Source organism: Talpa europaea, assembly GCF_964194135.1.
Source record: "Talpa europaea genome assembly, chromosome: 2".
NCBI lineage: Eukaryota > Metazoa > Chordata > Mammalia > Eulipotyphla > Talpidae > Talpa > Talpa europaea.
The window spans coordinates 71,510,172-71,537,036 of record NC_140068.1 but is presented as its reverse complement, the minus strand read 5'-3'; the positions used below and the strand labels follow the sequence as shown (position 1 = coordinate 71,537,036).

Below are 26,865 nucleotides of genomic sequence, written 5' to 3'. Positions count from 1 at the left end.
AAAATGGGGAGATGTAACTGCTACGAGTTGTTCTTTCAAGTTGCTTGGTGATGTAGGATTGGGTAGCTAAAATTAATCCAACTACATAAAGCCTATGGCCTCAAAGAACTGTTAATTTCTATCCAAGAATGGCTAGAGGAATTTCACTCAATGAGCCTGGGAAACAGTGAGAAGAAAGCTTGCCTTTGTTCAGTAGCCTTGTTGGGGAGGAAAAAAAAAAATGTTTCCAAAAAGAGAGGAAGGAATACTACCACATACCACTAGGATGTATGGTGTGAATGTATACATAATTCAGCCACCGAAAACCAAGACATTTAATGCTGTGGAAATATGGTTTTACAAAGAGGCCTTATAGCAGTTTCACAGATAAAAAAATTCTGTGTAAAATTAACCCTCAGAGGGGTCTCCTGGTGGCCTAAGGATTAAGTCTGACTGCTGTCTCTTCTTTCTATGGACCTGAGTTCAACCCCCAGCCAGGGAGCTACCCCACATGGCACAGCAGACCTCTCTTGCCTATACACAGCTCCCCTTAGCAGTGTGTTTCAGTGAATCTGCCTGCCCTACTTCTGGCTCTGTCTCTGGTGAATCCTCTCATCCCTAGCATCTCTGACCTATACCCCAGTTCTTCTATGGAAAAGAAAAAAAGAGAAAAAAATTAATACTCAGTAGGAAGAAAAGTAAAACGAAATAAGCAAAATGAATTACTGAAGAAGACATAGACCATGCAGTTGTATTGGCAGACACCACACAAGAGCACACTGAGAATTGGGGAAACAAATCCCTTAAATAAACCCTAAAAGACGTATACTTAAAGTGATAATGCTTTTTTAAAAAGTAGAAATAATAAAGAATAAATATGACAGCATAAAAGAAGAGTGAATTTTCAAAAACAGTGTGTGTGAGGGCAGAGAAGGAGGGGAGCAGTTAGGCTATTGCAGTGGTCCAAGTGCTAAAGACTGGTGACATTTGGGCAAGAGTGGTAGAGGTGGGGGTGTTAACACATTGAGATTTGGAACATGCTGTGGATGGCGATATAACAGAAGCCAGCTATGATTTTTAAAAAAAAAGGAATTGTGGAAAGAGAAGAATCAAGTCATTTACTATAGGAATCAGATATAAATATGCGTGTGAATTACCACCACAATATCATTAGTAGCACAGTAACTGTTTAAGTACTTCTGGTGACTAAAAGCTTGGTACTCTGCATAATTACCCTTTCATTCTTACTTATACCAAATTGGTAGAAAGTTCTTCCTATGGATTAGAACCTTTTCCCCTAACTTTTTTTTTTTTTAAGATTTATTTATTTATGCATACAAGAGCTGGAGTACAGGCCAGAGATGAGGCGGGGGGAGGGTGAGAGAATTCACCAGAGACAGAGCGGGGAACAGAACAGACAGACTGACTGAAATACACTGCTGAGGGGAGCAGCAGGCGAGACAGGAGAGGTCTGCTGTGCCATGTGGGTAGCTCCCTGGCCGGCCAGGGATTGAACTCGTGCTGCAGAGGCTGCAGATTGCTTCACGGTGTGGTGCTGAACCAGTTGCGGTACCAGGGAGGCCCACCTAATGTTTAATAAACAATATAAATTTGCTTATTTATGGTATTTAACCTGCATGACAACTTTCCAAATATTCAAAGAAAATTACCATTTCTTCCAAACTAAATAGTCTGAGTTCTTGATTCTAGTAGGAATTTGTGTAACAATTAAACTTCTATATTGAAGTTTGGGTGATTAAATTATAAAAGTGTTCCTACTTGACTCCATTCTCTAATGTGTCTTTTCCACTGGGTACTCAAAATTTTTTTTCTCAATTAAGCCTTTCACCAGGTATAATTTTGAGAGGGTCCTTATTCCATTTCTCACTCTCTTACTATTGTGAGTACTCTTACTTGTACCTATTTTACTTTATCAATATGCTTTTTAAAAATAATGACAGCTACTACTATATGCTAAGCAGTGCAAAAGTTTTGAAATTCTGTACTTTGAAAAAATGTAGTCAAAATTTAAATTGAGATTTTGTAGTGATTTTACAATAATAATTATTAAAATTAGTCATAAGAAATAGTATATACAAATTTACTTGTTTAAGCCAGTGGTATTCCAGTTGGGAAGATGCACTCTGATATAAAAATACTGGTTATATAATATTTCAACAAGCCTATATATTCTGTACATTATTATTCCTTCACCAGAAGTTTATTTCAGCAAAAAATTAATTCTCCCTCTAAATCTTGGTGAAAAAATTAACTACAATTGAGTCATGGGGCTTGGCTCAAGCAAAGTTTGAGAGCAGTTGGAAGAAAAACCCTCATCTGAAATAGGAAGGGATTGAGATGTCTTCTTCTTTCTTAAATAAAATTTTCATTGCAGTATCATTGGTTTACATCACTGCTGGTATTTTGGAAGTACAGGATGTCCCTCCTCTGGAGTAGTAACTGTAGTGCACCCAAAACCAAGCCTCCATCATCTTAAACCACAGTCCATCGTGCTCTCAACCCACCCTGTTCTCACTCCATGTCTCTCCTCCTTCTCTTCTGGATGCCTCCATTTTATGGGCATCTTCAAGAGTTGATTTTACGTTTGACTATGCCTGACCCTTGGTTTGTTTTTTCTGTATTCCACATATAAGTGACACCCTCTGATAAATGCCTTCGTAACTGCCTTGGCTTATTCTTGGCCACTTGGGCACCAGTCCTTTAGAACCTTTGATGATGAGTGAATAATTTTGAACTTCTTGCTACATTATGTTAGGGTTCACATGTGATTTACAAAGTATAGAACCATCTGAAGAAAAAGTTTAATGCATACTACCAATATGAATCACCAATAAGAAGAGACTTGGCATTTGCCATTTTTGTGCCATTAGTGTGTTCCCAAATTCTGCACCCTTCTAAGGACTATCTTTAGTATTCATTTTTGGACAAAAACTTGACTTGTGTTTCCAGCTCATGTAGAAACAGAATTTCAGTGTCCTCCTAATATCCCTAAGGTGTCTTTGAAATAATGATTATATATATTCCTGTCTGTCCACTCTTACAAGCATTTTAGCTATGTTATCAGTCATTGCTTTGTATCTTGCTTCATTACTGTCCTCTCTATTTTGCTTTGGCAACCACAACATAAAATCCACCTTACTTTGTTGAATCACCTTCTTCTAAATATCTAACACAGTGGGCTTTTAATAGAAATTGGGCCTACTGGATGGGCCTCCATGATGGAGCAGAAGTTAAAGTCAGAGCTATCAAGCACATGGGTTCAATCCCCTGCCAGGGAGCTAGACCACGTGGTGCAGCAGACCTCTCCTGTTTCTCCTGCTGCCTTCCTTAACAGTGTATTTCAGTGGATCCACCTGTTTTGCTCCCCACTCTGTCTCCTGTGAGTCCTCTCATCACCCCCTCCCATACCTCTGACCTACACTCCAGTTCTTTTATGCATAAATAAAAATAAATCTTAAAAAAAAAAAGAAGTTGGCCCACCTGGAGAGGGATTATTTTGTACTCCCGCCTATCCATACATTTCAACCTAAATATTACTGTTATAAAATTGTTTCTGATATTCTTCCCACAAGGAATTTCTTCGTTTTCTCCTTTGGTATCATCCTCCCACTAATTTTCTGGATGGATCTCTCTATCCCTCTTCTAAGGTCTTTAAACCTCATCCCTTTTCTCCATTGTCACCAATAAGCTTCATCTTCTCTTTCTTGGAATTCTCAATAAATTCAAATTATTACTATTACTGTGTTATTCAGCTTTGCAGATCAAGCCATAGGCCTATCTTTACACAACCAAAGTACATCAAGATATTTTGATAAACCTAAGACAGTTTTATCATTTCTGGTTAACTATCATTTTTAGTAGATATTTATTTATTCATACAATATTTATTTGGAACACTGTATGCTTATTAAGATATCATTTAAAATACATAGCATATAACAACTCTCATGAGGGGATTTACATTTTCATAAATTCTGACTTTGCATGCAGCACAACTAGGTGGTGCTGTAGTGTTGGTGGTCTGGAAGATGTAGATCAGCTTCTGGGAGTGAGAGACTGACAGGTATTTGCCTAAAAGTGATACCTAAATTTGTAGGAATGGATGTTATTTCTGAGGAAGAGAATGTTGTGGCAAATCTGAAGAAAAATTCATAGGATGTAGAGTCACTAAGGTAATGACGGAGATAGAAAAACAGTCAGGAGGAGGAAGAAAGGTAAATTGTCAGCTTGAAAGCCAAAGGAGGAGAGTCGAGCATTTTAAGAAAAGTTGTGGGAAGGGGGAGGGTGGGAGGATGTCAAATGCTGAAGGAATCAAAGATGAATGTGACAGTTTCCAAGAGGCAACTAACTTTCAAGAGAGCAGTTTCATTCAAGGAAGGAGACTTGAAGTCAGATTTCCTGACGTGATTGGATGGGTGGGAAGTAAGGAATTAGAGGATACACTTTTGAAAGGTTTGTGTAAGAAAGAAAATTCATCAGAGAATGAAATGGAAGGTAGTATGTTTTGCTCTTACTTTAATGATCAGAAATCAGGAGGTTATTTTCCCAGAGATTTTTTTTTTTTTTTTATTGAATATGTAGGGGACTGAGAGGAAGCAGAGTTCAGCTTCCAGTAACTTAGACCTCCACATTCTTGGGAGGGAAAAAAAAAAAAAAAAACAAGAAAAGGGGAAGTTGACTAGGTGAAAAAAAAAAATCAGTGTGCTCAATTACAGTGTTGGTCCTTGTACTACAAAGGAACATAAATAATTGAGTAAACTTAGTGTAAAAGTACAGTATCTAGATACATACACTTAAAATTTTAGATACGCGAGAATAGAAAGAAAAGTCCTGAAATTTCCCCAATGGCAAATTCTCTGACAAGAAAATATATCAGCAGCAATACTGTACACCAAGACTTAATATAAGAATTATCTGTCAAGTTTAGTGAGACAAATTTATAGACCTGCAATTTTTAGGTCTACTTAAACTTACATTTAAATGTGAAGGAAGATGAATCAATTGTAGACCCCTTCTCTGTTAAAAGATATAACTGAACAAAACTGAAAACAAATCCAGGAAAGGTTAACAGATATGTTAATACAATTGATAGTTGTCTACATAATTGAGGCACAATACACAAATATAGCAGTTTGTAAAGGAAATGACACATAAATGTCAAGGCAGAGAGACAAGTGATGAGCATGCCCAAATACTTGTCTTGGCTTTGGAAAAGAGTACAGACACTGAATCACAAAAGATATTTACAAATTAAAAAATTAAGAACATAAGATAAAATAAATTTGCATATAGCACTTGAATAACTGGATTAGGATGTTTAGAAAAAAATGTATGGTGAAATTTTCTATCAATCCAAAAAAAATTTAAGAAAGGGGATATGATGAAGGTACAAGGACACATGCTAAAGAGAAACCCTAATGTAAGATGAAAGGAAAAAAATACTCAATATTTTAATAAGCATAATAAATTTAAATGGTTTTAATTTCCTGTAAAAAGAGATCAGGCCTCCTTGGTGGCGCAGGCGGTTGAGTGCAGTGCTATGAAGCTGTCCCCAGCCTCTGCAGCACCGGTTCAATCCCGGCCAGCTGGCGAGGGTCCCACATGGCGTGGCAGACCTCTCCTGTCATGCCCACTGCTCCCCTCAGCAGTGTATTTCATCAGTCTGCCTGTTCTGTTCCCTGCTCTGTCTCTGGTGAATCCTCTCACCCTCCCGCGTATCTGGCCTATGCCCTGGTTCTTGTGTAAATAAATAAATTTAAAAAAAAAAGTGTTAAAAAAAGAGGTTCAGATGAGATTTTTAGAACCAATTATATATGTTAATTATATATGTTGTATGTAAGATCTATGCTTAATATAAACAAATATAAACCATAATGACACTAAGGGGCTGAAAATAACGTGGAACAGATGTGGCGGACAAACATGTTAACAAAGCAGGAACAGTAGTAGTGTCAAACAAAATTGAAATAAATGTGAAAAAGAATTAATCAGGGTAAAGAGAGATGTGTGTTCATAAAAATCAAATACCCAAGATCTAACATTTTTCCTTCCTATAGAACTTGTGAAGGGTAGTAGAAGAAACATCTATGAAAGAAAGTGGCAATATCAGTAACAATTTAAATTGTGCTTCTTCACAACAAAACCACCTCTAGGAACTGCTCCTCTGGTAACAAACCTCTGAAGGAAGCATAAATGTCTAGCAATAGGAAAATAGAAAAGAATAATGTAATAAAAGAATATTTATGTCTTCTTGAGTAATTTAAAAAATAAAAATATTTAAAGATGTAATATGACTATATGAGAATGGAATGAATAAATAATTATTTTCTTCTGAGGTATGTAGAGACTAGATCAATGTATGACAAAATCAGTTAAAATTTTAAGGTAAAAGAAACCTCTACAAAGACACCATTTAAACTATAATTTTGTTTGGGCCATTATGACCTGACTTTTGAGTCAACAGTTCTAAAAGTAAACAGTTCCTTTAAACAATTTATATTAAATGATATGGATGAGATCTGCAATTTAAATTATTTTATCTGCAGTAATCTATGAATGAAAAGAAATGGCATCAATTTGACAAATTCTTATATAATTTTTTATAATTAAACTTTCAAAAGGGTAATTTTAAGATTCATGTAAGAGTTTATGTATTACACTAAGAATAACATTTTCTTTCAAACAAAGACAAAATTTTATTTTCTCTGTTCACTTCTCTATCTTCAGTACCCAGATCCCCTCTGGAATATAATAAGTTTATTTAATGTTTAATTGATTGTTTGTTGACTGAAAGTACTTTATTCGTTTCCAAATTCATTTGGAAGCATATTGTATTAAAAACAAAATCCCTATCCAATGTGGATGTTAGCTACAGCATGCAGATATATTATTTAAGTAAGTATTGGCAATCTGAAACCTAAGAAACTGTTTAGAAGCAACTTGTACAATCAGTACAACTCTGTTTTTCTCAGATGTGTGTATGTGTTTGTATAGGTATATACACAAACATGCACATGTGTACACACCCATTAATCAAGCTGGGTCAGTTTGTCTAGACTTCTCTGTCAATTGATAGGGAGCCCATGTCTTCATGAGCCAACTCCTGACCTCAGCAAATAACAAAATTTTGGAACTTAGAGGTCATATCCTGAAAATACCCTTTTGCAGGAAGAGGACAGTCAACACATGATGCTCTGAGATGGGAGCTGTGTCACCTACTGTGCATGTGTTTCTCCATCTCTCCGTATGATCTTTAACTTACATCATAAATAAAATCATCTTAATTGTTTTTAGTTGTATAAAGCACTACTTTGAAAAAGCTAATCACTTTTATTTCTCTTTATAGAATGCCACTTGAATTTCAATATTGATGATGATAACTTGTGGAAACAAGTTTGAATGTTTGAATATATATGAATTATTCATAAGGGTAGTTTATATATTAGAAAAATGCTGAAAATAGTTTTCATTGGTATTCATTTGTCTCTAAAAATAAGCTAAAATATTAAGAGGGTATTTGTGATAGTTATTTTTAGAAATTATTAAAAACATTTCATGTATATCTTCATAAATTATTTTCTTTAAGAAAATCATTTTTAATATTTCTTTTCATTAATATGATCTATTTCAAGCTAAAATATTCTGTAATAAACAAGGACTACAGCAGTAATAAACAATAAAACATGAGAAGTATTTTCTTTGACATTTCTAGATTCACTGTAAATAGCATTTCTGTATAGATATAATAAGTAACTTAAAATGATAAAAGACAAGGAATCATCTCTTACCTCCAACTACAAAGAATAAAACTTGAAACTATGCGAATCAATTGAATATAATTTGAGTGTGATAAGATATGACCGGATTATCCAGATACCAGTGTCTTGTGAAAAAATAAATCATTTCATGGATCACCCACTGTATATTCACATAGAAATAAATGAGAAAGAGCTTTGGCAAGTTGAAAAGTGCCATAATGCTATTAGCCTTAATTTAAATATCATAGAGGAATCATGTCTTAAAAATTCTAAATAAATACCTAACGTAATTTGTATGAATATATAGTATATATGACATAAGTTGTAGAAAAATGCTGAAAATAGTTCTCATTACTATATGAAAATGCACGCATATTCTATATACAATAAATGCTGTAATACATACATAGAATACATACATATATACATACATAATAGTACACATGTATGGCATAGACACACACACTCATATACACAAATGCAACATTTATTTAAAAATACCAACATATTTTTTCTCTTTTGTTAGGATTGATTTTACTATCTGAGTCTTTTGTGATTCCACATAGAAATTTCAGTAGTGTTTAATCCAGTTTTTAGAAATATGCCATTGATATTTTTAGTGGGATTCTGTTAAATTTGTCTATTTCTTTGGGTAGGAGGCCATTTTGACAATGTTGATTCTTCCAATCCACAAGCAGGGAATATTTTTCCATTTATTTGTGTCTTCTAATTTTTCAACAGTGTCTAATACTTTTCTTTGTATAGGTATTTTACCTCCTTTGTTAGGTTTACTCCTACACATTTTTTATTATATTGAATGAGATCACTTTCTTAATTTCTTCCTCTTTTAGATCATTTGTGTAGAGGAAGGCAACTGATTTATGTGTGTTGATTTTATATCCTGGCACATTGCTAAACTGATTAATTTTTAATAGATTTTCCAATGGAATCTCTATGTGTATTATCATTTCATCTGCAAATAATGATGGCTTTATTTCATCTATCCCAGTTTACATTACTTAATATCTTTCTTTATCTAATGGATCAACTCCCATCCAACTGCTTACCCAAGGGGAGGAACTGCCAGTGAACTGTCCATCAAACCCCACCCTCCACACAATTACAAATAGTCTTATGTGGATAGTGCAATAGCCTTCTAACAGTTTATACTTCCTGATTTTTTCCCTTACAGTCTATTCTTGTCTTCAATTGAAATAACCTATTTAAAATTCAAATCAAACCATTATTCTTCACTCATTGCCTCTTAAATCCTTCAAAGTTTTCACTTTTTATTAGGTAGAGATACATTCCAGGGCTCTTAGTGAGGCTAAAGAAAGACTTTCTTTGGCCCTGCTTCCCTCTCCCCCAATCTCTTTAGCAACATCTCTTGTTACTCCTCTTCATACTTTATATTCCATTACTAATTAGCATCTTAAAGCTCTCCCAGCCCTGAAATCATGCTGTGTCAGATCTCCATATCCTTAAACCACACTTTAATTTCTTAGGCAACTCTTGAAGTTTATCATTTTCCTTCAAGAGAGCTTGATTTTCCATGACTTGGTGAGGCATCATTTTTGTTTTTCCAGGAAAGCCTGAAACACAAGTGTGTTGTCATTCCCAGAGCAGCATTCCCTTCAACTTGAAAATCCCTATGAAGTCTGCTCTGCACACAGGTCAGAATACTTTTCAGGAAAGCAACCAAGACCTGTTCTACCTCATCCAGGAACAATTTAATTTACTTTCCTGTATTTCAAAATCCCTGAGATCTTATTGAACCACTTCAGCCATAAGATTATTCAGCTCTTATTGTGTGAGTTTTAGCTTTCTGCAAAAGGTGCCTGAGCTTACAGTCAAACATGTTATTTTGCCATGGATGTCATAATGTGCTAAATTAAGTTCTGATACTAGTCAACAAGCAAAGACATTGAACTGCTAATTTACCATTGGAAGTTCAGTTGCAGTTATCATTATGTGCTTCCACATTTATTTTCCTCATCATCAACAAATAAAATATTCTTCAAGCAAACCATTACTGATAGTTTATAAGAATTTAATAGTTGTTTCAAAAGGAGACGAGGTCATAAAATTCAATTGGGTAGTGTATAAGAAATATTAACAAATAATTCCCACATGATTACACACATTGATGACTTTTTTCATGGAACAGTGCATCCAATTTACTAACATTTCCCAGAAGGAAGACAGAATAAGTATAAAACTGATGATTTAAGTATTTACACCCCCAATTTTTTTGAGTCATTCTAGATATCTTACTATATACTTACTCTTCAAAATACATGTTTGAGGAGATATTAAAAAAGGTCATCATTATATGTAACTATTTCAAAGTTTCTATCTGCAATAAAGATAAATTAAAATAAAGTATCATTGTCTTAGAGTATATGCACTATATTTAATAATTGCTCCTGAAATACTGAATTGAAACCCCTGAACATTTTATTGAACTTATTTGACAATTTGAGTAAATTTAAGATGTAGAGAAGGTCAGATTTTTGCATTTATATATTGTAAAATTATTGTTGTAGCAATGCCTAGTGCCTCTATCATATCATATTATGATAGTCTATATTCAATATACTGTCTAATAGATCTCTATGGCGTCTTTACTACTTGTTGCAAGATTGTACCATTAAACAACTTCAATCTTATACCCCCTACCTCCACTCACTTTTTTTTTAAAGATTTATTTTTATTTATACATGCATGCAAGATCTGGAGTATAGGCTAGAGGTACAGGGGGTAAGAGTATTCACCAGAGACAGAGTGGGGAACAGAACAGGTGGATCTACTGAAATCCACAGCTGAGCAGCGGGCAAGATGGGAGAGGTCTGCCGTGCCATGTGGGTTAGCTTCCTGGCCTGCTGGAGATAGAACTCATGCTGCAGTGGCTGGTGATAGCTTGATAAGCTAACTTTAACCCCTGTGCCACCAGGGAGGCTCTAGACTCACTATTAACACCATTTTACTCTTTTTTGAGTTTGACTTCTTTGTATTTTTATTAAATATCTCACTTATTTTATTTGCCATCCTGCTGGTAGTGTAGCAGCTAAGAAGAAACGGAAGGAATGCAGTAATGTATCCTCAAAGCTTTACATAACTAAAGAAACAGTGATCATAACATGTCCTTATACCCACTGACCTCCAAACGTCAAATAATATTTTTTTAAATATTAGAAAGAAAGGCAACTCTAAAACAACTGACTTTAGTCATAGCGGACATGGAAAAACAGGGGAATACTAGCTATTTTGGTTGGAATTACTGCTCTTAACATGAGAACAATAATTTTAAAAAATGCTTCTCTGCTTGTAATTGCCAAATTTCTTTGTTTCTTTTTAAATCATGGTAGAGCTTGACTATTTAGATTCTAGCTCTAAGAGGTATCATATTATTTGTCTTATTCTGTCGACCTATCTCTCACTTAGAATAATGTGCTTGAGGTCCATCCAAGTCAAGAATGGCAGAATATCCTCCTTTGTCATGGCTGAATAATATTAATTTATCTATCTCACATTTTTATGCATTCTTCCATTTATAGGCATTTAGTTTGTGCCCATATCTTAGCTATTGTGAATAATGCTACAATAAACATGGAAATGGATAGATCACCTCAAAATCTTGTTTTTATTTATTCTATGTCTATACCTAACAGCAGACTTGCTGCCTGGTATGGTAGGTCTATTTTTAATTATTTGAGAAACTTTCTTATTGTTTTCCTTAGTGGTTGAACCAATTTGCATTCCTACTAACAATATATAATGGTTTCCTATTTACCACATCCTCATTAGCATCTGACATCTCTTATCTTCTTGATGACAACAATTCTAATAAGTATGAAGTAAGATCTCATTGTGGATTTGATTCCATTGCAAAACTTTTCTCCTGTTCTGTAGATTGCCATTTCATTTTTGTTAATGGTTTCTTTTGCTGTGTAGAAGCTTTTAGTTTGATATAGTCTTACTCATTTAGTTTTGCTTTTGTTGTTTGGGCTTTTGGTGTCATATACTCTCCCCCTCAAAAAAAAAAAAAAAAACCCTCCAAGACTATTAAGCTTCTTCCCTACATTGCCCAATAGGGATTTTATGGTAAAAGGGACCTTATATTTAAATCTTTTATCTATTTTATCCATTTCAAGTTAACTTTTGTTAATGTTGACCTGAGATAAAGGTCCAATTCCCATAGTTCTTTATGTGTTTCTCCAGTTTTCCTGGAATCATTTGCTTTGGATGTTACTGGCTCCTTGATAAATATTAATCACATATTTCAGGAGTTAATTCAGACTTCTCTAGTTACTACTTGTTTCAAGTTTGTGCCATTAAACAACTTCAATCTTATACCCCCAACCTCCACTCACTTTTTTTTTAAAGATTTATTTTTATTTATACATGCATACAAGATCTGGAGTATAGGCTAGAGGTACAGGGGGTAAGAGTATTCACCAGAGACAGAGTGGGGTACAGAATAGGCAGATCTACTGAAACACACAGCTGAGGGGAGCAGCGGGCAAGCAGCGGGTCTATGTGCCTACTTTTATGCCAGTACCATATTATTTTTATTACAATGGTTTTGTAGTGTATTTTGAAATTAGATAGTGTAATGATTCCGATTTTGTTCTTTTTCCTCAGTATTGCTTTGGCTATTTATGTTTTTTGCTATTTGGCTTCCAGTATTATATTGAATTTTTCTATAATCATACTAGCAGTATGCCCTTTGATTATTCTGAGTTTTATCCATTTTTAGAGGTGTCATAAAATTATACATATTCTTAATAGAGTCATGGTCGAATATCTAATAAAATAATTGCTATGGGACTATTTTGAGCAATAAAATTCTGTTTTGTTATGGTAAGAAACAGCCTTTTGGTCCCTATAGGCAAGTATCTAACTATACAATGGAACCAGAAATAACTTGATGAAAAAAATCAATATCTTAAAATTTAATGGTGGATATCTCAGGTTTCTAACATATTTAACATATTATTTTAAATATTTTAAATATTAATTTTTAATTTTCTCACAATTTATTTTTTTGAATATTTCCTGACACTTCTTAAATGGGATGTAACTGTTATTCTTGAGTTCTTCCAAGGTGTCTTCTATTAGCTTAATTTATCCCTGCTTGATTCACTGGGAAAATTAGATCAATATATTTACAATCAGCTATGGGAAATATTTTTTAACCAATGTCCTTCAGAATTTCAGTGAATGATATCTATTCTAATTTTCCATGTTTTGAGTAATTAATCCCTGTCAGTTATAGAAATGCCTTTGCTAATTCAAACTCTAGTCTTTTCCCCTATCAGCACTACCTTTTCGTAAAGTACTTGCCTAGAAAAACACTCAAAAAATATTTCTTGAGTGAGAAAATGTAATTTGTAAGTCTGATAATATTTCAAAAATATTTTTTAAAAAATCTCAGAAACAGATGATATCTTAATGACTAGTCATATGAGTTACTCTTCATTATCTAAATACCTCCCAGTCAAATTATGTACAGTTTATGTGAAAAGTAATTTGTATAAACTCTATTTCCAATACATGTAAAAATGAATGAAAATATTCAGTAGTTTATGCTTTTGATTAAACTTGAAACTAGAAGACATTAAATATAAACATCTTATTTCAGTAAATACCTGGTTGATTCTTAATATACTTTGTCTACACTAAAATAAACTAGCCAGATGATGGAATCTTTCATCTGCTAACAAGTTATGCATTTAATATTCTTGCTTTTTATGCCATGCTAAGTGAAATTTCACTTCAGATGTCCAGTTGTATGGCTTAGCAGGTGTATTTTTCTCTTTGAAAACATATTAGCAAGTCATTTTAGTTAAAGGTAATCTATTATTTGGCAAATTTATATAAAAAGTGAGTGTTGAGTGTTATTAAACGTTTTTATTAAAATGAGTTTTTTGCAAATTTCAAATATCAAGCCTCTTATAGATTTCCATGAGTTAGGAACTTTATAATAGCAGAGGCTATTTCTTCTTTATCTTTGTCACTTTGGTAGCTAGCACTGTAATAATTAATTAATGTTTATTGACAAAAATTCAGCTTTCTTTTAGGACAGTGAGATTTAATTTCTAAATGAAGTAATATTATAATTATTTTAATAACAACCTGAATATATTATGGATACTAAATCTTGCAGAAGGAGTGTTGGCCATCATAATCATACACAACTTTCAGATACTTCACTATGAATTTTATTTTTTTTCTTATTGAACCATTTATTCATCAAACAAGTAAAAAGAAATTATTCTATATATCTAGAAACTTGCATTTTGGAGAAACATTTTTTGAAGTGATATGTAATTGGTTTAAAACACTATATGTTTTTCAAAGGCATGAAATCACAACTTCTCAACTGTATGTCCCCTGCACCACTCCTACCACCGAGGATACCCTCAGTCCTCCAAAATAATCCATTGTGCTCCCTCTACTCTTTGTTTCTCCCTCTCCCCTCTCCATTTTATAGTTTCAGTTCCATAATCAGATTTGTAGGACTTGCTATTGGTTTGGCTTGGTCTGTGTTTTGTTCTATATTTTACATATAAGTGAAAATACCTGATACTTGCCTTTCTCCTTCTGACTTTTTGGCTTAGCATTATCCCCTCCATTTCAGTTTGTGTGGCTTCTAATGGCAAGAATACACCCATTTCATAGCTGAGTAGTATTCCATTGTGGCTATATACCACATCTTTCTAATCTACTCATCTGTTTTGGGGTATTTATGTTGTTTTCAGACTTGGATAATGTAAATGGGGCCACAATGAACATAGGAATGCGTATATTTTGTATTCTTCAGGTAGATACCTAGGAATAGAATTGCTTGGTCATATGGTAATTCTATTTTTAAAAGTTTGAGTAATCTCAATACTGTTTTTTCATAGGTGATTGACAAGTCTCATTACCACAATATTGTGCAAGAGTTGCTTTGCATGGGGAAACAATTTTTTAACATGAACTCTGGTGTGTGTGTGTATAAAAAATGCATAAAATAAAAAAAATTTAAAAAAATTCTTAACCCCAGCTAACTGGAAAGTAGTAGGTCATTTCTTTTTTTGGACAAAATGGATGGATCTTGAGGTGATTATGATAAATGAAATAAGTCAGAAGACTGATACCAGATGGTTTCATTTATTTGTGGAATATAAATAACCAAAGAACACATACTGACAGAGCAAAAATAATTCTTATACTCTGTGAAATAATATCCTGGTTACCAAAGAAAATAGGGGGAAAGAAGGAGAAGATAGGGTAAGGAAAGGCATAATTCATTGGTATGGAGGTATTGGTAGAGGGTGAATTAACCCTGTGCATATAGAAATGTATGGAAAAGTCACACCATAAAAATTTAATAGATATGTAAATGACTGAAAATTAATAAAAATTAAAATTAGACTCATCAACCATAGTTCCCATAGAAGCTTATACTCTGTTAGGACACTTAACAAGTAAAGTGAAAGTTTATTATTGACAAAAAACAAAATAGAAGTCACGGAAGTCAGGGTCAATTATGATTGGCTCTTTAGGAGGTGGTTCATGGAGCTGGTGTCACTGGAGTTAAGCTTGATTGAAGGCCTGGTTAGAAGAGTTGGCTTTTTAATTGGAGGACAATGAAATAAAGGATGCAGTGGCTTGACCATTTTCATGACAACTTAGTACAGTTTGCCTATATATTGTAAGTAGGACATACTTTGAGAGTTTGTTGAGAAACAGTAATGGCCTAGGCCAGGATAGCTTCTGTAAAAATGCAAACGAAAGTTAGGAAACAATGTGAAATCAGTATTTACACTGCAAGCATCTGAGATTGAAGTAATAGCTGTTATTTACTAATCTTATGTCCTGCCTGCCTATATATTGAAAAATAAACACATGGAAAATAGCAAATAGATATGGGTGTGTGTGTGAGTGTGTGTGTATGTAAGATTTTGATGACTTCAATTTCACCTTGTTTGAACCCTTGATGTCCTATGAAAGATTTTCAGAACTGACAATTGACTATCAAGACAATTTTCAAGTCTATTTATTTCTTAATGATCTACTTATGTATTCCCAGATTGTGGAAGAAAAACATAAAACTATACTTAAGGCAATAGATTTTCAAAACCTTTATTTCAAGTAATTTTGGTTGTACCTCGTTTCTAGAGACTACTGATTTTTATTAAAAAGCACAATTGAAGAGTGAGAGATTGTGCCTAAACATGGAAGCCATATCTGATCCTTTGAGTTTTATACATGAACACAGTTATTTATCAAGCACCTCATTGATATCATCAACATAAAAATATAGGAAATAACCCTGTATTTTCATAAGCCATGTACCATATGTACATACACAAAATTATGCTGCATATTACTTCATTTGATTTCATAACTTGCTTTTCATTGCTTTCACCAAAGCAGATCATCTTTTTATTTAGTTATGCTATTTTTCTCGTGTAACTAATGTAGTATATTATCTTTGCCAACTCAGTTTTATTTGAATATGAATCAACAACCCATGAAGAATTTACTTTATTCAGAAGACATACTGAAAGTTTACTTCAACTTATATTCACCACATAAGGGTAACAGCAGAAATAATAGTTTATTTTATTCCAAGTTTAAATGATCCAATTGGCCATAATTTTTTATTATAAATGAAGACAATTAAAGCATCTTGAAAGAAAAGACAAATATCTTAAAATTGTTCCTTTGAGATTTGGAGAAAATCATAACATTTATTGTTAAAGCTTGCCATTGATAATGACCCTAAGACAAAGAAGATTTTAATTTTCAAACATTTGGCACATAAACCTTGGTAAAAGTAACTCACTAGTTGAGATTACAGTTTACACATTTCAGTAGTAAATTCAGATTTTTTTTGTTGTTGTTGTTGAGTGGAACATTAAAAAAATACCACCATAGTGTTGTTTTTCCATCTTAGAAAAGTAGTTAGCATATTTTCTTCATACAATAAATGCTATATCTAGGTCTCCTATTCTCACTTTTTAGAAGTAATTTTTCAGATAAATTGTATTAATAGCAATGATTCAAAATTTCATTTTAAACTTTTGGTTATATAAAATATGTAATCAAATTCATGGATTACTTAAGAGTGTCTTATCTCAAGGTCAGGAATTAACACTAATGCTCTTGTAACATTGCTTATTGAAGATAAGTAGAAGTGATGAATTTTAAAATTTAATTTTTATCATATATACATTAGACAATTTTAAATCACATGCTAAAATATGATATAGCTCACTCAAAAATTAATGTCTATTTTATAAAATAAGTACTTATGTGTGAACTTCAGAAATCATTAAAAATTGAATATGCTGCTTTGAATCACCTTGGTAGCATCCATTGACATACTTACGTGCCTAAATTTCAGGATCATAGTCCCTTTACAAGTAAAACTTTTCCTTAAAATACAGATTCCAGGTTCTTATCATGCTTCCACTGGATTGAAGAATTGTCTTCAACTAGGACAGGTAATAAAGTTACTAAGTTATTAAGTAGGTGTAGCCATGAAATACTGTTTGGTGTCCTTTGTTCTCCTTGTGCCAGAACTAACCTAGTGAACATCACATCCCCCAAATTATTTTTGTAAACATATAGTCTGACTTAAATAATCTGATAGATACACATACAACACACAAGACATATATAACTTGAATAATAAATTCAAGAAGTCAGAGGTTAAAACATTCCTATTAAATTTCTTCTACTATTTCAGATCCAGAAAAATACCATTATATAAAGTATTTTAAAATACTGTACAGTGCATAAAAGTGTAGATAATAAACTTTCTAAGTAGTCACTTTCTAAAATCATTAAATGATATGTGATTAGATACTTCTGATTAGCGTAATGAAGCAGTGTTTAAGCAGCACATAGTTATACATAAATGAGTGGCATGAAAGGATGTTGGCAGTAATGGAAAACAGTAATGGGTTTTACAAGATTAAACCAAGTGACTTCTTATGAACATTTCCATTTCCTGCCTTGGATTTTATCTGAACTGACAAAGACAAATATATATTTAGAGTTCTCTCCAGAGTTCTCAAATTTCTCATGAGATGTTCTCTTGCGCAGAATATCTGGAAAGGATTTCTGACAAATAAATCTGTCAGGTGCATATTTTAATATTTACACAGGGATTTACCATGATGGACAAAAATATGTGCTAGTCTTTTCTCGTTACATAAAAGACAAGAGTTGGTAGAATTAGTGCTTATAAAATATACTGTTTAATTGAACTACGTTGCAATATTTTAGCAGAAGATTTTTTAAAGATTGAAAGGGAAGGGAAAACAGTAAATTGGTAAAATTATCCATTCACAAAATTTGACATTATTAGTTCTTGCAATTAGTGCTATCACTGGAACCTGCTTTACCCATTCATCTTTGCCATGTATGAAAGACCTGGTCTTAAGGGCCCAACAGTTTTCTTGAGGAAACAGGAAATTCACTATGTCCTACCCTTCAGGAATTTCCTCCTTTACTAACTCCCTTAAGCCCAACAACTCTTCTATACATCTTCTCACACCTTCCAAAATGATGTTACAGGAACAGAGCAAACAGCATAAAACTTTTGCAGAATTCTAAGCCCATGAATTTTTAATAAAATATTACACAGAATCTATTCTTTTATATAAGCTTGTTTTTTCTCTCCCCTCCTCATTTGTTTCTGAGTTAGGCTCAGAATTGTCACCTTTCCTAGGAAGTATATTACAAAGTAATTCATTAACAGAAACCTGGAGTCTATCTCTTTTTCCAAAACTTTAAATAGAAAAAAAAAAAAAAACTCACTCTTTCACAGGTGGTGAGAAAAGAAATGAGGAGTTATTTGGGAACAGGGCAGGAGATAATGTGAATTACTTCAGCAACCATTTTCTGAGCTTTTGAGAACACCAAGGGCAAACTCATCTATGGAAAAATAGATCATTAAGTGAATGTTTATCTTAGGGAAGCTAGGTTACAGGATTACTCATTCCTCAAGACAAGTGCTGAAAGACTTGGTGGGAGGAGGGTGACTTCTCTTCAGCAAAATAGCAGCTGTTATACAGTCAGGATCTATTTGTGAAAAGCAACAGTTAACACTGTGGTTGTATTTTTTTCTGATGTATTGATTCAAACATTATCAGAAAAGAGCGCACTATTTTCTGTTAATTAAGCTGACTTAAAAAGCCTGATGTGTCATTTCATTGACTGTTATTGTTGCTTCTTGTTCATGTTTATAGACTTTCTGAGTTTAGAGCTATTCCAAGCAGAGCAGTCTAGACAATTGAGAATTGTGAATTTAATCAGTAACTTCTAGGTATGTGTAGGAACATATTGCATGAGACAGTAATGTAATTTGTGAGAAATGTCTACACACAAGCTTTCATATACCTTTATTCTGTCTTTAGAATTTGGAATGATGGGAGATCATACAATTAAAAGTCAGCGACCTCGATCTGTTCATGAAAAAAGGGTCCCTCAGGAACAAGCTGATGCTGCTAAATTTATGGCACAAACTGGTAATACGTTAGTTACATTTTTCTATTTATTGTTGTTAATTTAATGAAACCACTGCATGTTTTCATAATCTTTTGCTGCACATTTGTCAGTTTTTGGAGCTGATATTTTTTTGAGCCTTTTTTTTTTGTCACCAGTTAAAGTCCATAAATGAAGTAGCTATGAATTGAAAGTGCACCAAAAATGTGTAAGACGTACTTTGCTTTCAGTTTGGCATATTTAGGATTTTTACATATTACTATTTATGTTAATTAACTCCTCAAAATGTATCATTAAACTTTTAAAGAATGTCAATAAGGGTATTCCATCAATAATTGATTATCCTAGGACTTTTCACATTTATAATTTTAAATAGGGCTTCAGATAAGATAGTTAACAATATTTCATATACTGAATCTTTTTTCAAATGTTATTCATAATTTAATATTGTTAAATGTATGGACATTAAAAAATTTTAAAGAATTTAATATTTGATTTGAAAAGAATTTTTGTAAATATGCTAAATAATAAAAAATGATAATCTATTATTAACTTGTAATATATTCCAAATAATTATTAACCAGAATGACTTTATGGTTCATAAAATTTTTAATCCTACATTAGATTACCTTAAAGGCCTACCTCCAAAAATAATATATATGTGTATAAACAAATAAATGCATTCATATTTTATCTTGTAATAATTGAGCTATAATTTCATCAGATTTCATTGCATGTGTACATTCTTAGATGAAACCTGTTTAAATTGTGTTATGAACATTTTCAGCTGTCACTTGGAGAAATTGCAAACTAACAGTTTTATCTGTGTCTTTACAAAGTTTTATGCATTCCAATCTAGATGATCTGTTTTGTCATTAATATAGAAGTTTCAAGTACATGACCAGTATCTTTCTGATATTCAGACTGATTTTGATGAAATTCCCTAGAAGAATGTGTATTTCCTTTAGTTCATATGTTCTTAGGATAATATTTATTCAAAATACTAGGTTTGAATCTACAACATAAAGATGTAATATTCTTAATGAATTGTGTTCTTAGTAATGGTGAGTATTAAACTTCAGGAATCGGTCACAAGTAGGTCAAACTATTGTCAGAACAGGAAGGTTATTTAAAATAAATTCCACAATAAGAACATATTTTTAAGTGTTTTAAAAGGTATTTGTTGCATCCAGATCCAGAAATGAAAAAAAAAAAATGCTTATTTGAGTTGCTTTTGGTTCACCTTCTTAGTTAAAGAAAAGTGATTGATTTTTTTTACTATTTGCTTAAACAATTCTGAAAGTGTATTACCAGGTTCAGGCAAATTTTCATATTTCTAAGTGTGATATTTTCTTCCTTATAAGTAACAAAATTCCCCAATCACTGACTAGACATTAGGGGATATCTGACTCTCAATAGAAGCAGAGGATGTGGCTTGACTACTCAGCCTCCAGGCATCAACTACAGGCGTATTTAACCTTCTTAGATTTCTACCATGTCCTTCCTTTTTGCAAAATAGTTATAGCGATCAGTTTACTGAAAGTCCTTAAAATTAGGATCAATTAGGAATGAAAAGGTGAGCCATAGTTTTAAATTTCTAATAATGCTAAATTAGTTCATGCACAAATATGCTGTTTGGTCAGGGGTTTTTATATAAACCCAGGTTTTGGATTTTCCTGTTACATAAACCAAGAAAATTCAGTTTTCAGCTAAAATCCTCTTAGCAAACTCGAATCGCAAGGAACATTATGTATTCTTAATGAGAAATTACTAATTTCTGTTTTTTTCATTTCCTCTTCTAGGCATTGCTTTATCTTCAGTTTGGTGAAATAGATTAAACAATTATAAACAGATCTATGAGGAGCCTTATAGCTCCTCATAGCTATATTGCTCCTTTTAGCTCCTTATAACTATATTGTTAGCAATAACTAAGAAAAATCAATGAATTTCATAATTACTATTCCAAAAATATTGATCGGATGCTTGAATTAATGACTAGTAATAATTATTTTATTCTAAACCAAGGATAGTATAAGCAAATGTAAATACAGGTAATAATTATTTTAAAATTAAGTTGCTATCCACTGATAAAAGACTGGAAGATTGTATTATTTTACATATTTTTTAAAATGCACAACATGACACTAGGCAATTATAAAGCTGAAAGGAGAGGGGTTTCTTTTTCCTTAAATATTTTTCTGCATTATACTTTCTTTAGGTATTAAGGTACTTAGTCTACATAAATACAGCTAAGTGTCACAAAAGGAGAATTTTCCAGAAATTAAATTTCATTTATGAAATCTTTGTCTTATCTTTGAAGCAAAGGAATGGATGGTATATATAAATAAGTAAACATTTGCTAATATTAATTGGAGAACAGAATAATGTAATAGAAGTAAAATCAAATAACAAAAAAAATCTATTACTTATATTAGTCATGAGGAACAGTGAAGAGAAACTCTCAGACCATATATAATTTAAGAACTATTTAGCAAAATGACCAATCAATATGATCAACCCTATATGTAAAAAAAAAACAAGTTTTCACAAATAAAGTTAGTGACAATTAAAAAGAAACAATAGCTTTTGGTAAAGTAGCATTATTTTTTAAAAATAACTTGATCATTTTTTTTCAGTCTAATAATTGAGATTAATTAGTTTCCCCATAAATGAAAATGCTTTAGTAGCCTAGGATACAATCTGTGTTTATGGTCAAGGAAAATGAAATCAAGTGATGGGGTACAATATGTAGTATAGACATCTCAATTATCTGCTTATAAGATGATTCTGGACATCTTAATTATACTTAATTGATGTTTTTTAACATCATAGTCATTAAATGATTTCATGAAAGGTTTTAGGAAAGAACTACTTTAGTAATATATAACATATAATCTAATATACAAACATAAAATGTGTGATCCTAATCATGATTTTAACATATTGGTAAATTTTATATTAATATTTATAACAATATACACTCATAAATTATTCATTTTAATCCTCACAACTAGATTGTAATGTAGATGTACTACTCATTTTATGGAGTGGTTCAGAAAAACAAAGTGACCTTCTCTGTGTCACACAATTAATATTTAGTAACTTTCCATCAAACAAGGTTTTGAGATTTTAATTGCAATGGTTTTCCAGTTTCCTTTTATGCTCTGTGCCGGGATAAAGAGTTCTTATAGTGTAACCTCCTACATGATAATATTCTTTCTCAGTTAAGGTTAAGGAACCAGAATAGTTTGTGCTATCTCCAGAGACATTTATTTATTAAAATAGTATATTTTGTGTTATACCTTTTTAATATCAGTGAATTTTTAAAAATATTTTTCTTATAAAGTGTATTAACTATTTCTCACAATGACCCCATGGGCTAAATTAGAATAATCTTCACATCTTTTGTAATATGTATGTGGCAGCATGGAAATCAACTATCTGGTGAAAATACCACTTAAAACGATAGCGTTAGAGCTATAATGAGATTATTTTGGTAGGTAGCCAGTACTTTGGTGGCAAAATCTGATTCATAACTTGACACTCAATATACATCTTAATAATTTATTTAGTTTTTGATTAATACAATGAACAAACAGTTTGAGAAAAAGTGAAAAAGGACAATTCTGAGCACTAATTATCAGTCTCCAATTATCCAGCATCACTATCACTGATTATCCTGTTCAAAGTCACTATAGTATCACATATTCAAAAACAACACAAATTTTTACATATTTTTACAAAAATGCATTTAAAAGTAGGTATTGATCCTGATTCATTACTTAGTTTAATTAAAATATTCTGATCGTCATAACAATGCAAGGGTAAGGAAAGGACTGCTTTTGTGGAAAATTAACTAATTTTACTCATAACTTTTATCATTTTACTCACTATAGAATTTACATTTTAAAGATTTTCAGGCTTTTACTTAATAACATACAACCATAGTACTTCTACTTCACTTATTCTCATCACAAATACAAGTTGAATCTCATAAGAAAAAAAATTGCATAACTTTAAGCTTCCCTAACTTTAAGCTTCAATTTTTCATTGTTAAATATGTATATGCACATATACATATATGTGTGGATATTTTTTAACCATTGTCATATTACTGGGTTCTTAGAATAGTATTTTTATTCTTGATAGAGTATTCTTTAATATAAAAGAACATATTATAAGGCATGGCTTTAAATTTTATTCACCAATAGATCCGGTAACACTTTATGAATTAGTTATATGTATATATCTGTAGCATTGAAGGCAAAAATTACTGAAATAATCAAGGGCATTCTATGTAATACTTTAGGAAACACTGACCACAGCACTGAACAGAGGGCCTATTTAATGTACCATGTCATCCCAGTTATCACTGTCTGTACCCTTATGATGTATTTCCAGTTATAAATGCATTCTAATCTACGACTCCAGGTGCGATTTACAGCCCAATATAAGAGCAAATGCTTCTTAACAGTGCCACCCAATGTGTGGCCGGCCAACCTGTGATTGTCTGTGAGTTAGTTGTTATGGACCCTCCAGGAGATAAGAAGTTTATACCAGAATGTAATTTCAGCTACTTTATCAAGCACATATTTGATCTCAGCTAACATTTTTATTTGCAAAAAAAAATTCTCCATGAGAAAGTCAGCATGTTGAGTTATATTCTAGTCCAACTCCCTGTCCTGGGGAACTAGTTTGTGGATTACCCTGCCCTTGAGTAGCACTGCTGGTAATTTCTAAGAAATTTACTAACCTTTCGAAAACAAATAGAGAAATAGAATATGATATTCACCCTTTGAATTCTACTCCAAAGGCAAATTCTAAACAGTTTGCAAAATATAATTTTCTCCTTGATTTATGTACTCAGGGGTGCAGTTTTCAGAAATAATTCTCCTTTAAGTTACTTTAAAAACTAAATGGTTAATGTAAATCACCCCTGCTAACAGGTAAGGACTCAAATTTGCATTTAGGGAAAAGTAGTTGCAGGTTTCAAATCAGTATTAAACATTCACCCTGAATACAATGCCAGGATAGAATTAGGAGCCCATTGTGATGGTCTTAGAAATTCTTGACTTTAAGTCTCATTGGTACATGACTTTAGATAATAAAAGTTAGATATGTCAGTGCGACGTCTACACTAAGAAAATTAATAAATTCAGAATTTACTTTTTAGGTCCTATTAGTAAATTTTAGTTCTATGTTAGCAGAAATAATGGAGGAATTCCTCTTCCTTATCAATAAAAATCACTTTTCTACTCTAGAACATTGGGAAAATAGTAAGCAAAAGGTTTTAATAAATTACCACAAAATAAATAGCTGTCATAGAATGAAAAATAGGAATTGTACTAGAAATAAATTATAAATGTGTCATTGTTCAACACAATAGAAATTAGATAAGCTCAAACTCCCAGTGTTCAAGCTCATTCAGCGTTAGCAAAGAGGTTATGCTATAAAGACTTAAGGAGGAAAATACCATTATGTCCCTGCTCACCACAGCTTGAGTAAGTTTTGCTATACATTTGTCTCCTCTCCTATCGAAGTCAAAAGCCTTACCTATACTTGAAGAAAGTGACACCAACTTCTATTCTTGTTGGAAAATGCTGACTGGTCCTTTCTTAGTGTCCATAATATAGTGAAATTTATGAAGACTAGGTTTGCTAACGGGGTTATAGCAAACTTGAACCTCATAGTCCTTAAGTTTGATTTTTAAAAAATGTAATATGCTTCTCTCTCTAAAATTTTTTCTCTAACATGTTTACTTATACTTTTTGATATATTGTCATTCTTTTTCATTTATTCTTGCATGCCATAATGTTAGTATGGTATAATGCTTACTAGATGAATATTCAAAACAGTGTTTCATGTTTATTTGTTGTCTTGTATGCAGGTGAATCTGGTGTGGAAGAGTGGTCCCAGTGGAGCACATGCTCGGTTACTTGTGGTCAAGGGTCGCAGGTGCGAACCAGAACTTGTGTATCACCTTACGGGACACACTGCAGCGGCCCATTAAGAGAATCAAGGGTTTGCAATAACACTGCCCTCTGTCCAGGTAGTGTTAGCAGCAACTACAACTGTGGATGTTATTGAATTGTGTCATGCTACGCATTGGGAAAGATTTGTTATTTACATATAAACTGGGTATAGGTATTTGATTAGAGTGGATGTGTATTTCTTATTCAACTGTGAAATGTTATTGTTTGTGGGTATTTCTGCTTTCAGAGCAGTTAAAAAATTACATAATTGACTCCCTCCCCCACTCAACTATAAGTTTCAATTTTCTGATCTGTTTCTAATAGTATTTAAGGTTAAAAATTACTTTCTTTATTTTAAATGGTGAAAACCTACAGTTGAATGAGGAATAAGGTAATTTACCAGCATACTGGGTATATGATCTATAAACATTGTGTGAGCTATTTTCTACAACTTATTTGACACAATTAGGGAAAATACCACCTCTAACCTACAGACTTTCTATTAATTTATTTCATTCAAGTGGCTGCACTCATCAGAGATACCCACTGCTTTGTAAACTTAAAGTCATTAATGGTAAAAAAAAAAAAATATTTACTGTTAAATGGAGCACAGCATAATAGCTTGTCCACATAGGGTCAGATTTTCCATGTTACATCACAATTTTATTCTCAGTTGATGTATACTTGCATATTGCAGGCATTTCCCCTTCCCAGACCACTGATTCTCATTTAAAAATAAGTACTAAAGAAAACCTAAAGAATTTTCCTTTAATAAATGCATAAATGATATTGTGAATCTCCAGGTTTATATATTTTTCAACCATTTGGTGGATAGATGATTTATTTATTTATTGACCACTGCAGTTGACACTGACCTTGTATTACTGCATTTCCAGAGACCTGTAAAATTGTGTAGACATAGAAAAAGGATCTGGTGCTGCACAAACCTTTTATCTGCTAAATTGTGCTTAAAAGTTCTCTGGTGAATTCCATTTCCAGAGAAGGCTGATTCTACAGTCACTAAAAGCAAGGGTCAAGTGTGAATTACATGGGAGAAGGATGGGGTTACCCCAGTTTCTCAGGAGAATGGGCAAGAACAACTCATTAAAAGCCAGTCTGGAGGAGTTGTTTTATGAGTGCAGTTTCCTATTTGCAAAATAAAAACATTCTAGAGATCTGATTCACTACATTGTGAATATACTTAACGTTAGAAAATTGTACATTTAAATAGTTTAGATGGCAAATTTTATGTTAATTTTATCTTAATAAAAATCAATGCGGAAGAAATAAAAGGCAAAAGAAATGGCAGACAGAATGTGTGGCAGGAATGATGGCAATGAGGTAGGAGATCCCTTTTTAACAGAATTTAATTTAAAAAGCAGTGGATGAAAGAATTAAAAGCTAAACAGGGCAGAAAACTATGAGGAAGGAAAGACAAAATTAGCAGAAGAGCAATAAGGTCCATTGAAAACAAGGAAATCAGTGACAGTCAGTAGGAATTAATCTAAAGGAACATCAGTGAAAAAAAAAAAAAATCAGAAGGGAAAATGCTTACAAAGAACCTGGGAGAGGGAAAAGGCAATGAAAAAAAGCTGACAAAAACAGTCATAGAGTGGATCCTATAAATA

General features: G+C 32.5%; 1 protein-coding gene across 1 annotated transcript in view; it reads left to right on the top strand.

Annotated features, from left to right (window-relative positions):
• Window positions 1–26,865, top strand: part of ADGRB3 (adhesion G protein-coupled receptor B3) — a gene marked incomplete at its 3' end in the record, with an annotated part of 671,719 nt that overhangs the window by 236,152 nt on the left and 408,702 nt on the right. Inside the window, exons 2-3 of the mRNA XM_084227971.1 lie at window positions 19,178–19,288; window positions 25,153–25,314. Of these exons, the coding sequence (XP_084084097.1) occupies window positions 19,178–19,288; window positions 25,153–25,314 (273 nt within the window). The remainder of the gene's footprint in view (window positions 1–19,177; window positions 19,289–25,152; window positions 25,315–26,865) is intronic.